General features: G+C 36.2%; 1 protein-coding gene across 4 annotated transcripts in view; it reads left to right on the top strand.

The window, feature by feature from the left end:
- The first annotated feature begins 595 nt into the window (after positions 1–595).
- Positions 596–25,142, top strand: part of CHUK (component of inhibitor of nuclear factor kappa B kinase complex) — a 38,585-nt gene continuing 14,038 nt past the window's right edge. For 2 of the 4 annotated variants that reach the window (XM_017680250.3, XM_017680251.3), the window contains exons 1-15: positions 597–792; positions 4,640–4,734; positions 6,466–6,580; positions 7,240–7,309; positions 8,923–9,011; positions 10,146–10,235; positions 10,375–10,499; positions 10,697–10,804; positions 11,405–11,540; positions 17,448–17,642; positions 18,548–18,650; positions 21,167–21,290; positions 21,638–21,789; positions 23,403–23,464; positions 24,411–24,520. In XM_017680250.3, coding sequence (XP_017535739.1) covers positions 688–792; positions 4,640–4,734; positions 6,466–6,580; positions 7,240–7,309; positions 8,923–9,011; positions 10,146–10,235; positions 10,375–10,499; positions 10,697–10,804; positions 11,405–11,540; positions 17,448–17,642; positions 18,548–18,650; positions 21,167–21,290; positions 21,638–21,789; positions 23,403–23,464; positions 24,411–24,520 — 1,679 coding nt within the window. In that variant the 5' untranslated portion in view covers positions 597–687. Of the gene's footprint in view, positions 793–4,639; positions 4,735–6,465; positions 6,581–7,239; positions 7,310–8,922; positions 9,012–10,145; positions 10,236–10,374; positions 10,500–10,696; positions 10,805–11,404; positions 11,541–17,447; positions 17,643–18,547; positions 18,651–21,166; positions 21,291–21,637; positions 21,790–23,402; positions 23,465–24,410; positions 24,521–25,142 lie in introns of those variants that run through there. The other 2 variants (XM_017680249.3, XM_073240553.1) reach the window with 2 other exon arrangements.

Here is a 25,142-nt window from a genome sequence, read left to right on the forward strand (position 1 = left end):
ATATAACTGACCCTCTAGTTATGATTTCAGTCTAGCAATATGCTGACGATGGTTAAGTGCAGTGATGAAACTTGTATACATTTGTGCCTACCAATTCCTTTCACTTAAACTGTCATCAATAAAACTCATCGTTAGAAACAAAAAAAAAGAAAAAGAAAAAAGTGAACTACAAAGTCTAACACATCAGGCGGCCTATTAGATGAGGATTTTTTGAGTTCTTCGGATTCCACAATATTTAAACTACTGGCCTTTGCCAGTGCCAGCTTGGTAGGTGGTGGGGTTGGAGGATAGATGGCAGAGGTGTAAAGAAAGGTGAAATGTGGACAGGGATGGAGACGAGGTGAAGTTTAGAAAAGACATTACGGGAAAGACTGGTTGGGAAGGTGATTTGAATAGAAGGTGGTTTCTGGAGAGATCTGACATTTTTGAAAACTGGAGAAACAGTCTCCTGTTTTTATCTCTCAACCAGGAAAATGCCCGGGGCATTTAGGAAGCCGACAAAAACGCTAGCCGCCAACCCGCAGCGTTTGGTCGGCAGGGCTCCAGCGGCCTCCCAGGAGAGATTGGGGGCGGAGCTTTTACCGGAAGTGACGCACATCTCGCGAGAAGGAAGACGCGCAAGCCTCAGCGGCCCGGAACCGGCCTCGGAACAGTGGCGGACCCTAAAGCTGTTTGCCCTCCCGCCCCATGGAGTGGCCCCCAGGGCTGCGGCCGGGCGCGGGCGGGCCCTGGGAGATGCGGGAGCGGCTGGGCACCGGCGGCTTCGGGAACGTCTGCTTGTACCAGCATCGGGTGAGGTGGGGCGCGAGAGGGAGCGGCGGTGGGTGTTTGTCAGAGCGTCTGTGAAACAGCTACTATCAGTATATGAGAGATTCTCGGTGAGATCTTGGGCAGTGTTGTGGCCAGTGAGCCTGAGTATGTGTGTGTTTGAGATACTGAGTTGATACTGAGAGACTGAGTTCGAGGTTGTGTCTGAGTTCCTGGGTCTCTGTGTGTGAGGTAGTTTTTAGGGGGAACCTCTGATATGTGTCAAGATGTGACCAAGTGTTTACTGAGTGTGATAGTGTGTATGTTCCTCTCTGAATGTAGAGGGCGTCAGGTGTGTAAGGCACATGTATATTGTGAGTATGAATGTTTGAGAAAATGGGGGGGCTGTATGTTGGAATGTGTTCCTGTGTGTTTGCTTCTAGGCCATGTTATCTCAGTAGGGGCTGGAGTAAACAAGGAAGGTTTCATGGTAGGTACACAGTCAAGCTTTTGAAAGCACTTGGTAGGCTTTGGAATTGGGGATGTCTTCCAGGTAGTGAACGGTATGAGGATCAGCTGGTGAAGGATCATGGTTTCACAAGGGAAGGAGATAGATTGGGAGTGCGGTGCTCTAGTCGGTGGAAGACAGCAAACATCAGACTTGAGATGTTGCTTTAATCGAAAACATTTAATCATTGTAGCAGCAGTTAATAATTATGCTTGAGCTATGCGTTTTTTGATACACCAATAAAAGCCACGAACCCTTTCCCCAGAAAAATGTACAGGTGCACATCCACACAATCTTATGCATTACCGTTTGAGGGAGTTTATGCTTTCTTGAAGGATATTCACAGACCTTTTAGATGTATCGACCCTGGACCAATAATAATTCTTGCAGTATAGCCTGTGTTCTGTTACCTGTAAAGTGGTTTTAATAATGTGTATACATCACGGGTCTGTTTTAAGAGTTAAAGAAAATAATGCATGTAAAGCTAAGTACAGTACCCACCCATGATAAGACCTCAGATGTTAGCTCTTGCTCTGCTGTGTTGTTGCTGTCATGTCCTCATCATTAATTGACCGTCATCATCATCATCATCATCATCATTAACCTTAAAAACAGAAATGTCAAGATTAAAGTGGCCTCAGAAGATTTTTTTTTTTTTATAAAAGATAAATCTGACTGGAAAAAACATGAGACTGGAAAAAAATATGAGACAAGATGAGCAGTTAAGGTATTACTAAAATGCTTACAGTTGGCCTGTGAGTGGTGAAGTGAATTCAAGAGAAGAAATCAGGACTTTCTGTCTTAGGGAATATAGGTGTGAGTAGAGAACCCATAATCTGTAGAGTGGGTGGTAGGGGAGATGGGAGTCTGTCTACCTGGGAGGAATACGCATGTTTGTGTGGCAGTTACAATGACAGATGTCTCTGATAGAACTGATGAAATTTTGTGAAGCAGGCTTCTAAACAGAGCTTGGAAGGAAATCGTGGAGAGAGGGAAATGGAAGATGAAGGACTAAGGCATTAAGTACTTTGACAGCCAGACAAATAGTAAATTTAATCATTTACACCATCAGAGAGGATCTAAGACCCTCAAAGAGAAAAGTGGGAGGGCCAGGTACTTCCAGTGGGATGTTGCCTGTGGCCTTGTTATCTAAGCCTGCCCATCATCTAGTTTCAAGAAAATAAAGTATGCATACTGGCTGCTTTTTTGACTGCTTTTCTTGATCCCTGGCTTGGAATGGATGAATACATCAGTTTTCTTTAGATTGCAGTAAAGTATATATTAAAAATTTATGTTAACCATTTTTAAGCACACATTGACATTGTGCAACCATCACCACTATTTCCAGACGTTTTTCATCTTCCCAAAATGAAACTCTGTAGCCATTAAACAGTAACTCCGCATTCCTCCCTCTCTCCACCACTGGCAACCACCATTCTATTTTGTGTCTCTATGGAATTCAACACTTTTTAAATGGAAGTTATTTGAGTTCCTCTAGAATCTTAAAAATCTTTCAGGAACTTTCCAGGTCTCCAGAGTGACTCATCCTTAAAACTGGGACATTTGACAACTGGGCCTATAGTGAGAAGAAATACTCTGTCTTAAGACTTGGAAATAGCATCATTACTTTTCCAGGCATGATTTAGGGTTTGCACTTAACAGCTTTCAGGATCCTTGTGTTTTGGTGGAAGCCATATCCCAGTATTCCATCTATATATCTCTTGAGTCAATGAAGAAGAGAAAGGATGTAAAATAGTTTATTTAGCTGATAACTGTGTGGGGTACTGATGGTGCCCAAATTTACAAGGACAGTATTTTCTGCCCCCAAGGAAATTTCAAGTCTAATGGGAGAGGTAGACACAGACACCCTTTAAGTAATATAGTAACCTGTATAATGAATGTATTTGTCAAGTGATATGGATCCATGGCAAAATAACCAAGAACTCTTCCTGGGGAAAATAGGGTAGCACTTTTCAAAGTGTGTTTGGAAAAACTGATCCTGTGAAATGCTTTGAAAAAAGGGTACTATGGTCAAATACATTGGGTAAATGCTCTGTGTAAAGTTCTTTCATTTGGAGAGTGTTAACCTACATTAGTGTATTAAAAGCTCTGAAAAGGCCTGTAGTAAAGACACTGTTAACTTAATATTTTCCAGGGTTTTTTTCATTATGATAAAATACACATTTACCATTTTAACCATTTTTAAGAGTATAGTTCTGTGGCATTAAGTACATTTTACACTATGCAACCATCATCACTATCCATCTCCAAGACATTCCCATTTTTTAAAATGCAGAACTTTTTGTTAACATTCTGTAAACTTTCCACAGAATATTCTTTGTGAAAAGGCTGAGTGAGGAGGGCCTTCACAGAGTAGATGAAATATAAACCAAGGAATTGAAGGATCTTATAGGATGAGATCTTTTTAAATGGATAGCTTCCTACCTCAGTCATATGAAATTTAGGGCTTAATGTTATTCATGGTTGTACCAGATTGTCTCCGTGGTGGTAGAAGCTTATATGAGACCTAGCTACAACCAGGTACCTGCTCAAAACAAAGGAAAGGTTGAAGAGAGTGAGGACTGAGGTTAGGCTAGACTGTAGTGTATCCTAGTTCCTTTCTTCTTTCTCTGTGTATCTACTCTTTTATCTCTTAACTTCTCCTCTCACCCACTCCACCCCCATCAGACTATCCCATGTGAGTTATGTCTTGTTTCCTCATCTGTATATTTTTTTCCCTCATGTTTGTTCCTGACTTCTGTTCCTGGGCTGCATTTTTATTGTTGCCAGAATGTGATAGATCTGGCTCTCCCTTGTAATGTGCATCAGGTTGGGTTCAATTTTAGTCACAACTGGCTAAATTACTAGTGATTATTTAGCCAGAGCTGTTAGGTATCTATTTGTAAATATAGAAACAGAAATGTAGTCATTGTTAGTATTTTCTTAAATGTCGCTTGAAATGCAAAGATTTGGAACTAATTTTGGAGGCTTTTGTATTAGGTTTGGTCATTTCTTGCTGTTGAGTCCAGGGACCTCTGAGTTATCCTCTTCATTCTAGTTATGAAGGATAATAGGGTCCTTGTTAGCTGTCTTAACTAAGTTCAAAAAGAAGTTTGTAGGGTATATATATTTTTCTATATACCTTTATAGCCTTAGTTACTTTTTGCCTTTGTGCTTTGGTGTGTTTGAAGGTAAATTTTAAAGCATTGCTTAAATAGCCTTATGGTTTACTTACCAAAAGCATTTGCTCCAAAAGTAGATAAATATGTTTAATTACTAAAGCTAAAGAGTTTTGTTTTCCCAGCTTGGCATTTCTTTGATGGTAAGTAAATCTGCATGAGAATCTAACTTATATTTTTTTCTGTTGGTTTTCTATTTTGGCAGGAACTTGATCTCAAAATAGCAATTAAATCTTGTCGCCTAGAGCTTAGTACCAAAAACAGAGAACGGTGGTGCCATGAAATCCAGATCATGAAAAAGTAAGTATACTCGATGACTCGTTTCCCCAGTTCTGCAGCCCAGCCAGAAGATGTCATCACAGGGAAGGAGGCCAGGAATCCATTCTTGTCAGAATCTTTTTAGAAGCATATTTTCATCCTTCCTGTTAAATATATATGTTCTATTTCAAGTAATAACATCACATTATGATTAGGTAGGTTTAGTTTAAAAAGTCAGCTAGGTCTCATCCGACTCAGTTCTCTGAGGGCAGAATCTATTCCTTCTGTATCTTGGGCAGTGGTTATCTGTTGTACTTTCTAGTTAAATAGCAAGCACTGCTCTCATTTCTTTACTCTCATCTACTTTTATTAAATAGTGTATCTATTGCTTTGTAAAAATTACCCCAAAACTTAGTGGCTTAAAACAACAATTTACTATCTTATAGTTTCTGTGATTTACGAATTCAGGAGTGATTTAGCTGAGTGGTTCTGACTCAGGATATCTCTCCTGACACATCCCAAAATGTTGACGGGAGCTGCAGTCATCCAAAGGCTTGAGTGGAGCTGGAGGAATGTGGCTAGAGGAATCACGTCCTCATAGGGGCCTCTCCCTAAGGAAGCTTGAATGTCTTTATGACATGGCAGCTAATTTTCTCCAAAGTGCATGATTTGAGAGAGACAGCAAGATTAAAGCTGACATATCTTTTATGATCTTTCCTTGGAAGTCACTCTCCATCCTTTCTGCCACATTCTATTTGATAGAAATGAATCACTAAGTACAGCTTACACTAAAGGGGTGGAGAAGTAAGCTGTTGAAGGGAGAAGCGGATGTATTTGGAAACCTCCACAGATAGGCTGCTAAGTGCTTTACAAGTAATTCTTCTAATTGTCACAGCAATGCAGTATTTTGCAATCCTATTTTATAGATGAGTAAGTTGAAGCTCATGGAGTCATACAAATAGTAGGAATAGAGACTGGATTTGAAATAGGCACTTTCTGGCTCCAGTATTTGTTCTTAATTCACTTTAATGGTTTTCAAACACGGCTATGTGGTAGAAACACCAGGAAAGCTTGTTAACAGTATAAATTCTCAGGCCCTGCACACGGAGTTTCTGTTTCTTTAGGTTTGTAAGACTGGAAAATTTATTCCAGTTTTGAGATCTACTGCATGATGATGATGATGATGATGATAATGATGATTGTGATAATTTATTGTTAAGAAAAAAGATATTAGGAAAAAATATATAGTGTAATTCAATACTTTTTGAAAAAAATGTATTTGTGTACAGGTTAAAAACTGGAAGGATATATGCCAATGTTTTAATAGTATTCACCTCTGGGTAATATTATATTATAAGTGATTATGGGAGAGCCAGTATGATACAGGCTTTGGAGCTTAGACTGCCAGATTTGAATCCTTACTTGACGGCCTGCTTGCTGTATGATCTTACGCTTATTTGTGTTTCAACTTTCTCCTGTGTGATAGACTATTAATAAATCTACCTATAGTAGGATTATTGTGACAAGCAAATAAGTTAATGTGTTTATTGCTTGGCACATAGAAATATAATAGTAATGATAGTGATAGTATTTTTATCTATATTTTCTTTTTAAAAATTATTAATTTTTAATTATACAAATGAGAAATTAGAATATTATAAATAATGCTAGCTTTTCTTCCTGTCATTGCTTCCCAATTAACTACCATTTCAAACCCAATACCTTTTCATTAGAAAAAAAATTTTGATTATAATGTTTTCCCCTTCTTGTTAGGTTGAACCACGCCAATGTTGTAAAGGCCTGTGATGTTCCTGAGGAATTGAATTTTTTGATTAATGATGTGCCTCTTTTAGCAATGGAATACTGTTCTGGAGGAGATCTCCGGAAGGTAGTGTTGATGTCTTGAAATGATGAGATAGTAGATCATGAACTTTAGTAGTGTTTGAACCACATTCATTATGATAATCTAGACTAAGGGTCATAAACTATGGCCTGTTACTTGTTTTTATGGCCACTTTCTTATTATAGGAGCAAAGTTAAGTAGTTGTGGCAGAGACTGTGTGACCTGCAAAGCCAGAAATATTTATTTCTGTCTGGCCTTTAATAGAGAATGTTTGTTGACCCCTGATTTAGACCGTGCATTTTATTTTTTATTGGTGGTAGTATTTGTAGGATGGGACTATACTGATGGTATTAGATAAAAATATCAGTGTTTAAGGTATTTATAAAAAAAGTTCTCGCCATTGCAAATCTTTCTTTCCTATTTCATTTTAAATCTGCCACATGGGTATCTGTATATCTAAATCTGTATATGGTTTTTCAACATTTTTCAGTTTCAGTACTTTCCTCCATTATTTTTACTTGTCTAAGTCTTGTCATAAAATTTACATGTCCTCAGTATGGATTTGGTCATTTTTTTCTCTTAGATTTTCTTAATCATGACATTTTCTTATTTGAATATTCTTTTCGACTATAGTGATTATTGTGTCACTATTACTGTTCAGTATTATGGGCACTGCATTTTTAGATATCTTTTTTTTTCTTTAGCTGCTCAACAAACCAGAAAATTGTTGTGGACTTAAAGAAAGCCAGATACTTTCTTTACTGAGTGATATAGGTATGTAATCAATATGAAAATACCATCACAATTTAATGCCCCCTTGGTCCATGAAAGATTCTGTATACTACTTGGGAATTAAGGAGAATTATTGATGTACTATGCAAAGCACCAATTTTTTTTTTTCTGCTTATTTCTTTTAATCTTACAAAACAATGCCATAGACTGTGATAGGGCACATCCTCTCACATATACTCTTTTTTTTTTTTTTATTGGGATTGGAAAAGAAGTAGTATTCTTTATTGGTTGTGGATGGGTTTGACACATACACAATATGAAGTTATTTATATCTTCTAAATACCTGTTAATTTTTTTTGTTGCTGTTGTCATTAATCTACAATTACATGAAGAACATTATGTTTACTAAGCTCCCCCATCACCAAGTCCCCCCCACACACCCCATTACAGTCACTGTCCATCAGCATAGTAAGATGCTGTAGAATCACTACTTATCTTCACTGTATTACACAGCCCTCCCCATGCCCCCCCCACATGCTAATTATACATGCTAATCATAATACCCTCTTTCTTTTTCTCTGCCCTTATCCCTCCCTTACCCCCATCCTCCCCAGTCCCTTTCCCTTTGGTAACTGTTAGTCCATTCTTGGGTTCTGTGATTCTGCTGCTGTTTTGTTCATTCAGTTTTTCTTTATTCTTACACTCCACATATGAGTGAAATCATTTGATACTTGTCTTTCTCTGCCTGGCTTATTTCACTGAGCATAATACCCTCTAGCTCCATCCATGTTATTGCAAATGGTAGGATTTATTTTCTTCTTATGGCTGAATAATATTCCATTGTGTATATGTACCACATCTTCTTTATCCATTCATCTACTGATGGACATTTAGGTTGCTTCCATTTCTTGGCTATTGTAAATAGTCAAAGCACCAATTTTTGACATCTATAAGGAATTATCAGAAAAATTTAACTGTTACTCTTGATGCTGAGTTAAAAGTAGGATATTTTGTTATTTTTTGTTTTTGTGTTAGGAGTCCATTTTTGACTAATAGATGTTCTAGTTACTGACAAAAAATGATGTAAAATGACCATATTCAATTTTATTTCCCCTCCCTCCTTGGTTATTATGGTTATTTTATTTACCAGTGTATTGCATTTCATAGCATAGGTTCTCAAGTCAACTCTTATGGTAAAATTTCTTTTCAATCAGAATTACTCCTGAAAAAGCATTAAAATAACCAGTACCTAGGCCCTTGGAGGAAGATCAAAAGCCAAAAATATGTTTCCCTATGTATTATGATTTTCCTTCTTTTCCTAGATCCTGGAGGCCAAAGTTTAGTTAAGAGAGTGATTTAGGTGGGAGGAAAAGGCTACCAAGGATAAATATAGGGATTTTTTTTTAATTGCTTGTTCCATTTTTTAATGTTAATTCTCATAGGTTAAATGAGCATACGATATAATTCTGCGGTATTTGTTTAATGTTACTGGATTTTCTGTGGAGATTATCTGAACTGCTATAATGTCATTAATCATTTAGTACAATGGTCCATATAAATTTGAGCATCAGAGCAGATCTGTATAAAATGTAAGATGAATTTTTTTTAGTTAAATGTTTTCAATTACCTCAAAATGCATTTTAAACTTTATTTAGGGTCTGGAATCCGATATTTGCATGAAAACAAAATTATACATCGTGATCTAAAACCAGAAAACATAGTTCTTCAAGATGTTGGTGGAAAGGTAGGTGAAACCTGAAGAAACATTCCATGCTAGTTGAATATAGTCTCCCTTACATGTAGTTAGTCTTTGAGGTTTGGTGCCCTTCTATAGCACTCTATACTTTTTCTGTCCCAGCCCTCACTTCATTGAACTGTGGTTTTGTGTTTAGTTGTTTATGTCCTTTCTAACATAGTAGCTGCATCAGAGAACGAACTGCACCTGTCTTGTTCACTTTTGTTTCTCCAGCACAGTATTACTAGAGATAGCAGGCAGTGAGTGGTTTGTTAATCCTTATGAAGCACATCCACAAAACACACACATCCTGGGTTTGCTTTACTTTAAGAAAAAAAGTATGTTTACTTAAATAGTTTCTTATTTAAGAAAAAGCCCTTCAATTTTCCTCCCCCACATAAGCTCTATATTTAAAATTCAAAGCCTTGATTTCTCTGATTCTTAAATGAGTCATTTTGAGAAGAACCACAAATTGTGAATTGGCTCCTGAAGTATTTGTTTTCATCAGAATAATTTGAGCAGTTTTTTTTGCTTCTAGTACCCAAGTTCCACTCTAATAAAGATGTAAAACCAGGAGCCTGAACCTTGAATTAGAGTGGGCGGTCTTTAGTTAGTGAAGATGGTGGTCATTTGTAGGTGATGAAACCTTGCTAATGCTTCCTCACTTAGGAGTCTTTCAGGTATTGGCACAAACTATCTCTGTTCTCCCCCCACAAGACTTCAGGACTTTCTTAAGTTAGACAGGTGTTTGCTGACATTGATCCACTCTAATGCTTCTTCAAGTTTGGAAGTTACCCTTACTCTTGCCTTTCAGTTTAATGGACAAACTTTATTCTGAATATACCAAAATAAAAATTAATAGCCAATCTGTATTTTGTTTTTACTGCATACCAGGCACTGTGTTGAATTCTTTCACTATTTTCACTGAATCCTAATAACAATTCTATGATGTAGGGATTGTCAGTAATCCCATTATATAGGAAACAGAGAAATTAGGTAACTTCATCAAGATTACATCGCTAGTTAAGTGATGGAGCTCAGGCTTGGAATTCCACACATTGTGTTATTCCAGCCTTATGAGGACATTGTTGCTTTTTTTTCTCTCCAAATTTCTCAACCATTTAATGCTTAATTGTTTTGCAGATTGTGCATAAAATAATTGATCTGGGATATGCCAAAGATGTTGATCAAGGAAGTCTGTGTACATCGTTTGTGGGAACATTGCAGTATCTGGTAGGACATGTATTATTACTTTGAATATAAGTGTACAACATTCTCATTCTTATTTCTGGAGGTCATGAATATAGTAGTTCAAAAGTTAAGTAGCTTTTCTCTTACAGTGTTGACATTTAAGGCATTTTTTCTTTTGAAGGCCCCAGAGCTCTTTGAGAATAAGCCTTACACAGCCACTGTTGACTACTGGAGCTTTGGGACCATGGTGTTTGAATGTATTGCTGGATATAGGCCTTTTTTGCATCACCTGCAGCCATTTACCTGGTAAGAAATGGAAGAGAACATTGGTTCTCCTTGGTATGCTTAAGGGGAATAGAAATTTTCAGTTGCCTGCTTTTTCCCCTCTTCTCTCAAATAGTATAACCGCCTTTTAAACATATCATTGAATAAAATTAAATGGAAAATAATCAGAGTATTTGTGAGAATCAGGTTGTCAACTGAGGTAGCTTTTGTTTTTCTAGGCATGAAAAGATTAAGAAGAAGGATCCAAAATGTATATTTGCATGTGAAGAGATGACAGGAGAAGTTCGGTTTAGTAGCCATTTACCTCAACCAAACAGCCTTTGTAGGTATGTATGTTTTAGCTGAGGAAGTTCACCTCAGTTTCTTCAGGGTTGTAAGAGAACAGTAGAATCGTTGTCTGTTTCAAGCAGCATTGTCCAGTAGAACTTTCTGTGATGATGGAAACATTTTACATGTGGGCTGGCCACATGTGGCTGTTGAGCTCTTGAAAGATGGATAGTGTGGTGGAAGAACTGAATTTTAAATTGTTTATTTTAATTAACTTAAGAGTGAATGCAAATAGCCACTGTGGCTACTGGCTACCATATTGGACAGTGCACAGGTCTAGTAGAAACAATGACTGCTGCTATTCAGCTGATTGGCTTAGTGTGAAGAAAACTTTTGGGATACTGAAGTAAATCGATTCATTGGAAAAAGGAACAGGACTTAACCTGTTGAAATCACCAGTAGCTAACTTACATATCTGCATTTTGGGTTGTTTTATGGAGAAAAGTTTGTGTCATATGAATTATTTGAAAGTAAGATGCAAAGTGGTACAGATAAGTAATAAGAAAGGAAGTGGACAGCGTTTATAAAATTAGCCTTTTTTACAATACAAAAAAAATTGGAACATAATGATCTTCACCTAATTTTTGTATGTTTTCTAGTTTAATAGTAGAACCCATGGAAAACTGGCTGCAATTGATGCTGAACTGGGATCCTCAGCAGAGAGGAGGACCTACCGATCTTACTTTGAAGCAGCCAAGATGTTTTATATTAATGGATTACATTTTGAATTTGAAGGTTAGTTTGAATGGGGTCTACTTCACAAGCCTGTATTGAAGTTAACAAGTTTATTTGGAAAATGAGCATAAATATAGTTTAATAATCTTTTCCTGATGCTTATTTGAAAAAGGAAATTTTATTCTTAGAACTGATACATTTTTATTTCTTTAGTTAGCTTTTCTCAGTTTTATTTCTAAGTCTTTGTTGATTATTCCTTTGAAGCATTTTTTTCATTTTCCCTTTCCTCATGTTGGTGCTACTAGACCTCATTCATTTAAGTTTGATCATATTGGATTTGGTTTGGTGAGAAAGGTTCCTATCTTGTTTTCATACCTCTATACTTCTTCCTCATCCTATAGTCCATGCAGCAATGAACTGCCCATTTTATCTTCTGAAATGCTTTTTTTAATATTCATGTTGGAGAAACTAAAATAGTTTTTTCTTACCTACCAAGTCAAGTCTTAAAGTGAAATGCTTGGTCTTGTACCTGCCTCTCTTATCCTTTACTTTACTCAGGACAGATTGTCACTGCTCCTTATGCCATCAAACCTATTTCCCATTTTTGTGCTTTGACATATGCTGTCCTTCTGCCTGAATGATCTCTATCTTTGTATTTCCTCATCTACACTGGCACATGTTAACTCTCTTAATCTCTGAATGGGCTATGCCATACAGTTTGTCATTTAATCATATTTATTATATGCTTTAATTATTTCTCTAATTCCACTCATATAGATTTGTCTTCTTTGATTCTAAGATTGTCTTTACTACTTTTATTAACAATCACCCACCCTACCATGACACCACACCCCAGCATTCTGTACAAAGCAGGGCATGTACCAGGTTCTCAGTAAATATTCACTGGTAAGAATGAGAGGCACTGCTAATGCTGTGTACCCAGGAACAACTCTTATCTGCAGTCTTTCTATGTTTATTAATTGCTTGTAGTAGGTAGGGTTTCTAAAATTGAAAAGAAATTATATAACGTTTGACCCTAATCTTGGTATACTATATTAAACAGGAACTTGAGGTCATGTTTATGTCATTCTTGGTTTAATATTGAAAAGATATCTGGCTTCTTGATTTAGTTGTTTTCTACTGTGCCAAAGAATAAAATCATTCTTTAGGGTGACAGCCAAGCAGGAACTGGTTATAATTTTTAGTTCTTTGTTTCCTCCAAAAAATGTTTATGGTTTTTATCTCAGCAGACCTCTCATGTAATCAGAGCATCATTTCTACTTTGAAGGGGCCTATGAGCATCTGCTTGTCATAGAGCTTGGGGAAAGAGTTTTATTTATGTATTTTGTGGTCTATAGTCTTTAGTTCATTTGCAGCACCATTACTTACCTATCTGTGAATCTGGGAAAGTATTTATTTATTTTTAGTTTGAGTACAGTAATACCTTTTTAAAATTTTTTATTTTGGTATCATTAATATAAAATCACATGGGCAACATTGTGGTTACTAAATTCCCCCCATTATCAAGTCCTCACCACATACCCCATTACAGTCACTATCCATCAGCATAGTAAGATGCTATAGAGTCACTACTTGTCTTCTCTGTGCTATACTGCCTTCCCTGTGCCCCCTGCCATACATTATGTGTTTTATTTGTAATACCCCTTATTCCCTTCTCCCTCCCTTCCCACCCACCCTCCCCAGTCCCTTTCCCTTTGGTAACTGTTAGTCCATTCTTGGGTTCTGTGAGTCGGCTGCTGTTTTGTTCCTTCAGTTTTTGTTTTGTTGTTATGCTCCACAGATGAGTGAAATCATTTGGTACTTGTCTTTCTCCACCTGGCTTATTTCACTGAGCATAATACCCTCTAGCTCCATCCATGTTGTTGCAAATGATAGGATTTATTTTCTTCTTGTGGGTGAATAATATTCTATTGTGTATATGTACCACATCTTCTTTATCCATTCATCTATTGATGGACACTTAGGTTGCTTCTGTATCTTGACTATTGTAAGTAGTGCTGCAGTAAACGTAGGAGTGCATATGTCTTTTTGAAACTGGGATCCTACATTCTTAGGGTAAATTCCTAGGAATGGAATTCCTGGGTCAAATAGTATTTCTATTTTTAGTTTTTTTGAGGAGCCTCCATACTACTTTTCCACAATGGTTGAACTACTTTACATTCCCACCAGCAGTGCAGGAGGGCTCCCCTTTCTCTGCATCCTCGCCAGCATTTGTTGTTCTTAGTCTTTTCAATGCTGGCCATCCTAACTGGTGTGAGGTGATATCTCATTATGGTTTTAATTTACATTTCCCTGATAATTAGCGATGTGGAGCATCTTTTCATGTGCCTGTTGGCCATCTGAATTTCTTTGTTGGAGAAATGTCTGTTCATATCCCCTGCCCATTTTTTAATAGGGTTATTTGCTTTTTGGGTGTTGAGGTGTGTGAGTTCTTTATATATTTTCTGTGTTAACCCCTTGTTGGATATGTCATTTACAAATATATTTTCCCATACTGTAGGATGCCTTTTTGTTCTGCTCATGGTGTCCTTTGCTGTACAGAAGCTTTTAGGCATGATGTCGTCTCATTTGTTCATTTTTTATTTTGCTTCTGTTGCCCAAGGAAATGTGTTCAGGAAAAAGTTGCTCATGTTTATATTCAAGAGATTTTTGCCTATGTTTTCTTCTAAGAGTTTTATGGTTTCATAACTTACATTCAGGTCTATGATCCATTTTGAATTTACTTTTGTGTATGGGGTTAGACAATAATCCACTTTCATTCCCTTGCATATAGCTGTCCAGTTTTGCCAACACCAGTTGTTAAAGAGACTGTCATTTCCCCATTGTATATCCATGACTCCCTTATCGTATATTAATGACCATATATGCTTGGGTTTATATCTGGGCTCTCTAGTCTGTTCCATTAGTCTATGGGTTTGTTCTTGTGCCGGGACCAAATTGTTTTGATTACTGTGGCTTTGTAGTAGAGCTTGAGGTTGGAGAGTGTAATCCTCCCCACTTTATTCTTCCTTCTCAGTATTGCTTTGGCTATTCGGGGTCTTTTGTGGTTCCATATGAATTTTAGAACTATTTGCTCTAGTTCATTGAAGAACACTGTTGGTATTTTGATAGGGATTGTATTGAATCTGTAGATTGCTTTAGGCAGGATGACCATTTTGACAATGTTAATTCTTCCTATCCATGAGTACTGGATGTGTTTCCATTTATTGGTATCTTCTTTAATTTCTCTCATGAGTGTCTTGTAGTTTTCAGAGTGTAAGGTCTCAGTAATACCTTGTTTAAAGGATCAGTATTATCGTGAAGTTGTGCAGAATAAGGTATGCATAGAGTACTATTCATAGTAGTTCAGGGATGCTTTGTAGACATCATGATATGACTGAATTTTGAAAGATAAGTAAGAGTTAGGGCTAGGCAGGGGGGAAGGTTTACAGGCAGGGACTATCAGGAAGGCAGAAGCATGAACTGCAAAACAGCTTGGTATTATTGTAGGCTATTTTCTACGTTGTTCAAGGAGGGAATGACATCTGTTTGATTTTCATTTAAAAAAGAAATCAACAGAACAGTTACTGAAATGTTTCTTAAAAAAAATGGAACTAGAGAATCTGCATATTTTTGCTACTATTGTGAAAATCTTTAAATATTAGAAAAGTTGAAAAAAGTATATTGAATTTGCCAGCGAAGATAATGGTGAAACAGAAGTATTTAATCATCCTTTATTTGCTTCCTCTTTCATGCCTCAAAGTACAACTGTATCCTAAGAGTTTTGCCTTGGTTTTCTCTTTTTCTATATTACTTTTTCTTCCTTTTTTTTGCTAATTTCTTCAGTTGTATGACTTTAACTATAAGCTGAATATGGATAACTCCCAAATTTATCTCCTCAGTTGTGAATTTTCTGCAGAGTGTAACTGCTCTATAACTACACCTGGTGGTCCCACTGGCACCCAAGACTGTATTTATTAAAAACAAACACATCTCTCTTAAGTCTGCTTGTAACTGTGTCTCTTACTTGCATTGTCATCTTTCTAGTTAACTGGGTGGGAAATGTTGGCTGTCTGACTAGCTCTCCTTCAATCTCCATATCCAATTATTTTGTCAGATTTAGCTTTTAATTGTTTTAACAATTTTGAGATTGTCAGATTCTCAGTTTTGAAAGCCTTCCATAGTTCCTGTCTGCTTGCTGAAGAAACTCCAAATCCTTACACTGATATTCAGAATCTATCTTGGTCTCTCTCATCCTACCTTTTCATCCTTGCTCCTATTATGCCATAAGGCAGCATTGTTCAGGAACATGTGAACTGGATTATTTATATTCTCTGATTATGCTCATCCCTTTCTACCTTTCTGCCCCATTACCTTGTTTTCTGCCTATTATTTTCTTCTTTCGAGCTTTCCTTGTTCTAACCTTTCTTCCTTTCAGAGTTTAGCTTGAACAGTGCTGCTCTTATAAAGTGCCCCTTTTCCTTCCACCAAGTAATCTCCTTTGGAATCTGTACAATTTTTTCTTTACATTTGTAGCACCTATCTCATTTTGCCTTGTATTCAGTTCTCTTAATGTTTCCTAGTATCTTCGATATACTATTATGCTATGGAGGGCAAGAATCATAAGTTACTCAGTTTGCCCTCTCACACTTAATAGTATGTACCATGGTAAGTGCTCATTAAATATTTCAGTGAACAAAAGGATAATTAAGTTGTATTTCCCCTCCTTTTTTTGGTTCTCTTCTGGCTTAGCTTTGGTAACGGGATGCCATGGTGATTTACCCTGTTTAACTTATCTCCTGTGTAAAAGTAAATGTCCACCTTAGGATTTTCATCCTAAGTTTCTTGCTATTAGTGGCAGCTGTTGTAGTGTGAAATCTGCCTAGGCTGGTGAGGAATAAAGTTCTTGGTATACTTGTATTATAAATCCATGTCAACTTTGAACATTCCTTTCTCTTCCTCCCACCTTTTTAAACATGAAAGGTTATTATATATTAAAGAAAAGTTAATACTTTACCACTGTAATAAGCATTTCTAGTAGAGATAATTTTAATCATTTGGAAACACTAGTTAATGTAAGGCACTGACAAATAATAGGTATTAATTTTGTGTGGCTTATCGAAGGGCAGGGGAAGGAAGAGGATTTAGAATCATGTTGTGTTCAAAAGACTGACCTCTAACTCTGTGGCAGTCTGTGGTTACCTCAGTTACCTGTGCCTAGCTAAAGCCCCACCTAACTCAGTCTCACACTCACTTGGCGTATATGAGGCTACTTTCAGAGGGGCTTTAGGTGAGAGTAATGACTGTTTTCTTGTCAACTTTGGGTCCTTAGGCAGATCACTGCTCTGGGCTTTGGTTATCTTATCTGAAAAATAAGGATAACAATACTTTTTTTCCTGCTTAAAGAAAGGCCTACTAGCTCTTCTATCAGATGATTATTTTTTGAGACAGTGTAAGGTGGACAGATGGGAGCTCCGATCTAAGTCTACCAGTTACTGGTTCTTGGTCCCTAACAAGTTAACTTCTCAAAATTCTGGTTTCTCTCTCTGCCAAAATGGAGATTAGAAGATCTAATTTATGGGATGTTTATGTGAAAGCGCTTAATCTGTGGTTGGCATCTATTAGGCTCAGAAATGGGAATGTTCCATTTCAGGTCTACTATATATTTCTCAGAATAAGTAAGTGTTGCCTTTTTAAATTGGAGTTTTTACTTCTTGACTTTGTACCTCCCTAGAATTTTGAAGCTTTATTCCTTGGAACTAATATCTGCTGGAGAAAAGTGAACTCTATTCTTCTTTTTTTCAGAGTGTCATTTTATAATTAGAGAAGGAGATCTCATTTTGGAAAATGTTGAACCTTATAGTGCAGAGATAGTGCCTTTTGCTTATATTCCCTTTAGAATCTAGCATCGAATCTTCTGTTTATCCCATTATCAATAATCACTTCACTTATGTTTTATTTATACAGATAGTACACATCCTAAATATGACTTCTGCAAAGATAATTTCTTTTCTGTTACCACCTGATGAAAGTCTTCATTCACTGCAGTCTCGTATTGAGCGTGAAACTGGAATAAATACTGGTTCTCAAGAGCTTCTGTCAGAGATGGGAAATTCTCTGGATCCTCGGAAACCAGCCTCTCAGTGTGTTCTAGATGGAGTTGTAAGAGAATTTTAATATACCTAGAGTCTAAGAAATCTGCATTGAAGGATTGCATGCCCTGCATTTTTTGATATATACTGGGAATCTCCTGGTAGATATGAAACATTTGTTGTTTTGAAATTTGAATAACTTTTCTTTGGTGTCAGTTCTCTCTTCTTTTTTCTCCTTTTTGTACTTGAAGCCTAAAACCTTGAAATCAGGTCAGTAGTCTCATAGTTCCTGCCATAGGATAGAGGGATGATAAATATGATTGTGGCCATGACTCTTTTTTTGTTCTTTTATTTACTTTGTTGAGATATATTTTATATATCATATAATTTACACATTTCAAGTGTACAATTCAGTGATTTTTTTTAGCAAATTTACCTAATTGCACAGCCATTGTCATAAATCAGTTTTAAAACATTTCCATCTCAATAAGATCCTTCATGTCCATTAACTGTTAATGTCCATTCTGCCCACCCCAGGCAACTGCTACCTTATTTTCTATTTCTGTCAGTTTGCCTTTTCTGAACATTTCATCTAAATGGAATCATATGATCTGTAGTCTGTAATGTCTTTCTTCTTTCCCTTAACATTATGTTTTTGAGGTTCATTCATGGTCATAGCATCTATCAGTACTTTATTCCTTTTGATTACTGAATAGTGTTCCCATTGTATGGATATCTGTTGTTATGACTTTTTGCTTTCATCCTTTTGGGTCTCGTGATTGTTTTTCACTTTAGCCCATAGTACAGTTATTTTTTTATTTTTCCTAAAGTTTAGACCTTAAATCTGTAAGATGTATGCAGTGAATATTGATTTAATTCATTTGCATTTTAAAATAGGAAATCTGGTACTTAAGTCCTTAGAGAACCTGGGATTTTCAAGGGTCTTTTTTTTTTAAATGTTTGTTTCTTTTTCAGAGAGGCTGTGATAGCTATATGGTTTATTTGTTTGATAAAAGTAAAACTGTATATGAAGGACCATTTGCTTCCAGAAGTTTATCTGACTGTGTAAATTATATTGGTAAGTATAGTCCATTTACTGGCTGGGCTTTAAAACTGAAATATGATAATTTTGACTCAACATGATTATTAGAAATGGTCTTTTGGTGTTTTTGTTTTATATCTCATACCTCAGGTTTCTATATGTGGTGAAAAATGGATTTATGTAGTTTGGAAGTTAAAAAAGTAGAGTTTGAATCACCACCAGATCCCTCGTTTGGGGGTAGACTGACTTCCCTCGGATAGGGCTCTCACAGATAGAGGAATGAATCTGTACTATTAATTAAGCCTACTTTTTAGTTGATGCTTCATTATTTCAGCTTGTTCAAATATTTCATTTTATCCTATGAATACTACTTAATGTTCAGATGTTTTCATTTATCTTGTGAGAATTATTCTTCAAAGAAGTTAGTGATCAATTTCTGTCAACCCAAAACTAGAATCAAACACAAAACTGTAAGTAAAGTCTGGAACAAAATTGGGCATAAGAGCTAAAATTATGTAATCTTTCCTCTCTTTACCTTCATATTCTTTTGAGAACAGTTTTAGATTTACAGAAAAATTGGGCAGAGAGTATAGTCTTCTCATATTACTCCCTCTCCCCACATATAGTTTCCTCTGTTATTAACATCTTACCTTAGTATGATATATTTGTTCCAATTAATGAACCAATATAGTATTACTAATTAAAGTCCACACTTTATTCAGATGTCCTTAGTTTTTATCTGGTGTCATTTTTTTTCCAGGATCTCATCCAGGACACCACATTACATTTAGTTACCACGTCTCCTTAGGCTTCTCTTGGCTGTGTCAGTTTCTCACTTTCCCTATTTTGATGACCTTGACACCTTTGGGCAATGCTGATCAAGCATTTTGTAGGATGCCCCTCTATTGCAATTTGTCTGATTTTTTTTTTTGCCATGATTAGTTTAGGATTAGGGGATTTTAAGAGAATGATCACCGAAATGAAGTGCCATTTTCAGTCATATTATATAAAGGGAATATACGATAACATGATTTTTGACTTTTGGTATTGACCTTAATCACCTGGCTTAAGTAGTGTTTGTCAAGTTTCTCCACTGCACAGTTTAGTATTTTCCCTTCTTTCTCTACTGTACTCTTTGGAAGGAAGTCATTATGCAGACCTAGTCTTAAGAAGTGGGGAGTCATGCTCCCCTTCTTTAGGGTTGAGTGTCTACATAATTTGTTTGGAATTCTGCACATTGGATTTCTCATTTCTCTACCGTTTATTTATACAATCACTTATTATATCAGTATCAGTGTGGATTTTTGTTTTATACTTTGGGTTATAATCCAATACTAGTTTTTCTTTTCAAATTATTGCAGCTTTGGCCATTAGCTCTTTCAGTTAGCTTCTTGTGCTCTTTTACTTGCCCAATCAGTGAAGGGTTTTTGTTTTCTTTTGTTTTGTTTAAGCCCTTTCTTACTTTCTGACACTACAATGCTCCAGGCCCATTTTGTGTATTTCATGCTGTAGTCCTAGAATCCCATTTCTCCAAGGAGCTCTGGTTCCTTTTTCTGGAGAATAGTATTAGAATCCAAGATGTGGACTTTAGGTATGCTGGTTGCTTACTGGAATATCATTTCTTAGGCCCTTTCAGACTTTATTTTTTAAAGTATATGATTTGTTTTGTTTGTTTTGGTCAGGTTCCTTTTTCCTAGACTTCTAAAAAAAGTGTTGAGGTTTTTTGGTTTGGTTTGGTTTGGTTTGGTTTTGGTCTAAGAAGCCTTAGGAGTCTGTGGGCATATAAAAATGGAAGAAAAGTTAATTGAGGCTATTAACTAGGAGAGGAAAAGATTTTTCTAGATACATAGCTTTATTTCTTTTTATTTAGGTCATGTGCTTTCTCAATATGAACCTTTCTCTGGAAGGTTTTCACTGGAAAATAACAACAAAGAATAGAATTGCCACCTTAAAGTATAGGTTGAATCTCTTTCAGTCTTGGGGAATTTTATAATGTTAAAATGGCATTTCATTGAATTTAATGTATAACTGCCATGGTTTTAGAAAGTAGCATTCTGTTTACCAAAGAGAGGGCAAGAGATAATCATATATAGGTAACTTTGTAAATCTGGCATTAAAGAAAGCATATCTTATTAAACTGTTATTTACCTTATATATTTTCCTGAAGTTTATTATTCAAAGGCAGGAAAGACTGGTGGATTATGAAGGACATGGGACTTGATTTAGAACTTGAAAGAAATAATTTAAATCAATGGAGAGAAAAAGTATTTCAGGTTGGAGAGAAGCAAGAAAAAAAAAGAAATAATCACAGCTTTTGATTATGTAGTGGTTATGTTTTATTCATTTCTATTTCTCCTTGTATCTGGAACTGGGCTCATGTTCAGTTGAAGATGCTCAGGAAATGTATATTGGACTGAATGAGACAGTAACCAGTGGTTCTTTCTAGTATCTATGAGAATTATATTTTTATGGACAGAAAATCATAAGGAATGATAAATGAACTCTAAAATCGTAAAAAGTAACTTCCTTCTCCTTTATCTTCTTATATATAGTACAGGACAGCAAAATACAGCTTCCAATTATACAGCTGCGTAAAGTATGGGCTGAAGCAGTGCACTATGTGTCTGGGCTAAAAGAAGACTACAGCAGGCTCTTTCAGGGACAAAGAGCAGCGATGTAAGTGGATTCTGTTACTGTAGGTGCAGTGTCATGTGCACGAATGCTCAAGAATTAATCTTACTGGTTTTCGCTAAGCAATATTCCATGCAATATAAAAATATTAGGCCAATATGAAATCTAATATTCCGATCAGACTTGGAGAATTCAAACTAATGGTCTGACACCATCAATTGCAATGGCTTGAGAGTAGTTCCTGAATTCTTTAGAGACCAGATTCTAGAAATCAGCTGTTTCTTATAGTTTGATAATAGAAACTTAGGCTTGGGGTCTATGTCAATTTAAGTTTTTATATTTTGTCCAATGTTCCTAAAATTCTAATTTTGTTTTTTTTTGTTATGGTTTAGGTTAAGTCTTCTTAGATATAATGCTAACTTGACAAAAATGAAGAACACTTTGATCTCAGCATCTCAGCAACTGAAAGCTAAATTGGAGTTTTTTCACAAAAGCATTCAGCTTGATTTGGAAAGATACAGTGAGCAGATGACATACGGGATATGTAAGTGTTCAGATGGTATTTGAAAGAAGTGTCTGGTCTCTTGAAGCTACCTGCTGTTTTTCTTTCTTGCCTCATAGACAGTTGTTTCACTTATATTCACTTTAGAACATGAGATGAGTGATACCTCAAGTCATCATAAACCATGTTTGTCTTGAATGTTAGCTCCTTTTTTTTTAAACCTTTTGTTTAGCAACTTCGTATTTTTGATATTTTTGTTTTTCACAACTGGACTAAAATTGCTCAGCTCTGGAAAAATACAAAGTTATTTAAGAATTTGTGATTTTTCAAGTCTCATTTTAAAAATAGGTGCAAAATTTGTGACTTCTTAGCCAGGGAAGTTGTAAACTACTTACCTTTCTGTAAGTAATAATACAAATAATTTCAGGTTTTTGCTTTTTCCCAAACCATCTACTGTGGAGTCTATTGCTTGTTATTGTAACTTAGCCTCCAGTTTTCACATTTTTGACTCAAGAATATCTCTCTACAGTTGTACTGTATATATACAAGGAAATGTAAAAAAAGGGTTAAAATTCAGATAATAAACTGAATGGGTGAGCACCAGCATTTCCTGTTTGTATACTTAAATAAGGTGTATCTCAGAGTAAATTATCAGCAGTATCCAGTTTGGTGAATAAATTTACTAGAGCTGGTTCTATGATTGATGTTTTATTTCTATTTGTGTATTATAGGCATTCAGGTGAAGGGGCAAAACATAATTATTTCATCAAATTATCTTTGAGTTGTCAGTTGTGTATCTTATACAACTGTTAAAAATGAGTAAGGTAGACCAAATGCTGATATTAAAAGATCATTTGGGTCTTTAACTGCAGTGATGTTTCAAGTTGGGGATAAAACCAAAGAAAGAAAAATATGTATAGATGGCCCCACTTGTGAGGGAAAAGGGTATGTATCTCCGTAAAAAATGATTAACAATAAGGTCCCTTAGGGTGAATTAGAGGAAGAGAGTCTTTTCTTTTTATATTCCCTAATAGTGTTTTGATTAAAAAAAAAATCTTGTTCATATGTTAACTTTTTTTTTTTTTAAGAGACAACGATCTGTATTTATTTTCTAGGGCTGCCAAAACAAATTACTATATACTAGGTGCCTTAAAATAACAGAAATTTACCATTTCACAGCTCCAGAGGCCAAAAGTCCAAAATCAAGGTCTTGGGAGGGCCATGATCCCTCTAAAATCTGTGGAGAAGAATCCTTCTTTGCATTTTCCTAGCTCTGGCAGTTTGTCTGCCATCTGGGGCACTCCTTGGCTTGCAGCTGCAGCGCTTCAATCTCTGCCTCTGTTGTCAGATGGAGCTCTCTGCATACATGTGTCTTTTTGCCTCTTCTCTTCTTTAAGGTCACTAGTCATCTGGGTTAAGAGTCCACCCGACTCTAGGATGACCTAATCTTAATTTAACTAATTGCATCTACAATAACCCTATTTCCAAATCAGGTCACATTCTGAGGTACTGAGTTAGGACTTCAATGTTTCTTTTTTGGGAGGACAATTCAACCTGAAACATCATTTTTGATGTTGATATGGCAAAGAGGTGGGTAGGTCAGTAATTAAAGCTATGGCTATTTCTGAAATAACCAATTAAGACTTTTTTTTTAGCCTCAGAAAAAATGTTAAAAGCATGGAAGGAAATGGAAGAAAAGGCTATCCACTATGCTGAGGTAAAATCACTGAGCTCATTTTGTGTGCTTATTAGTTCCTTAGGTCCCCTTAGAAATTGTCTTTAGTTTTGGTAGGTATTTTTCATGGCATTCCTGAATATCAGATAAATAGCTAGTAGGTGCTTTGTATATAGACAGAAGTATCATAGTGGATAAAAACAAAGGCTTTGGGCAAATGAGGGTTAACTGAAGTCTCACTTCAGTTTCCATATTAAGGGTACTATACCTTTGTTAGTAGGGTTATGCAGATTAAATGGGAGTAAATAATAAATGGTAATTATGGCTGTTACTTTTATGACTGTTTTAGATAGGATGTGTGCACATCCTGGTTTACCTGGGACAGTGCCAGTATACCTGTCTTGCCAAAATTAACAATAGAACAACCTTTCAATCTCAAAATTATGCCAGTTTAGACAATAAATTACATGGTCATCCTAGGTAGAGATTATTCTCTAGTTGGCAGATTCCTTCCTTACCAGGTAGATCAGTCCATGGTCCCACTAAATTGTTGCTCTTTTGATGCCAGTCCTTACTCTGAGCACATGGGTGGGGCAGTTGGTATCCTGGAGTGGGAAATTCAGTGTCTTTCTATATTTCTTACTCAAGGTAGTCAGGAACAAGAGACAATGAAAATCACAGCACTGAGATGTAGTAGCTTTGATGGCCACTTTTTCTCTGTCTTGTTAGTGACAAATCTATCTGCTTCTCAGGAGGAGAAGAAAATGCTAGTAGTTTACTGTTGTCAGGAAAGGAAAAAGAGAAACTTAGGAATAAGTATGTTCTCATATGAAATACTTTCTGAATCTGAAAGATGAAAGGCTTGAACAAAGTCAGTATTTCATAATAAATCATACAGTTCTACTGCAGCAGCAAATCATTCTGTCTGAGTTCTCTGTGTTGTGTGGTGGTGAGCCTATCATTTCTTTTGTGTTTCATCATATTTTAGGTGGGGATCATTGGATACCTGGAGGATCAGATCATGTCCCTGCACACTGAAATCATGGAGCTACAGAAGAGCCCCTATGGAAGACGTCAGGGAGACTTGATGGAATCTCTGTAAGGATGTACTCATATTGTTGGTATTGTTATCTGTGATGTTTTTGTAGCAGATTATTCTTTCTCTTTTTTTTTGAGGTATAGTTGATATACAATCTTTTATTGGTTTCAAGTACATAGCACAGTAATTCAGCAGTTACCCGTATTATTAAATCCTTACCCCAACTCTGTAGTTATCTTGTCAACATAGGAAGATATTATAGAATCATTGGCTATATTCTTCATGCTGTATTACTATCCCCATAAACATATATTACGATTGAGAATTTTTGTGCCCCTTTATCCCCCTCACCCTCTCTACCCACCCAGCCCAACCCCTCCCTCCCCCATGGTAACCACCTGTCTCTTCCCACTGTCTATGAGTCTACTGCTATTTTGTTCATTTTGTTTTATTTTGTTTATAGATTCCACAAATAAGTGAAATCATATGGTATTTGTCTTTCTTTGCTAGGCTTATCTCACTTAGCGTAATACCATCTAGGTCCATTCATGTTGTTGCACATGACAGAATTTCTTTTCCTTTTTATGGCTGAATAATATCCCATTGTATATATGTACCACATCTTCTTTATCCATTCATCTATTGATGAACATTTTGGTTGCTTCCATATCTTGGCTATTG

The sequence above is a fragment of the Manis javanica genome, chromosome 7 (genome assembly GCF_040802235.1).
Source record: "Manis javanica isolate MJ-LG chromosome 7, MJ_LKY, whole genome shotgun sequence".
NCBI classification, from domain to species: domain Eukaryota; kingdom Metazoa; phylum Chordata; class Mammalia; order Pholidota; family Manidae; genus Manis; species Manis javanica.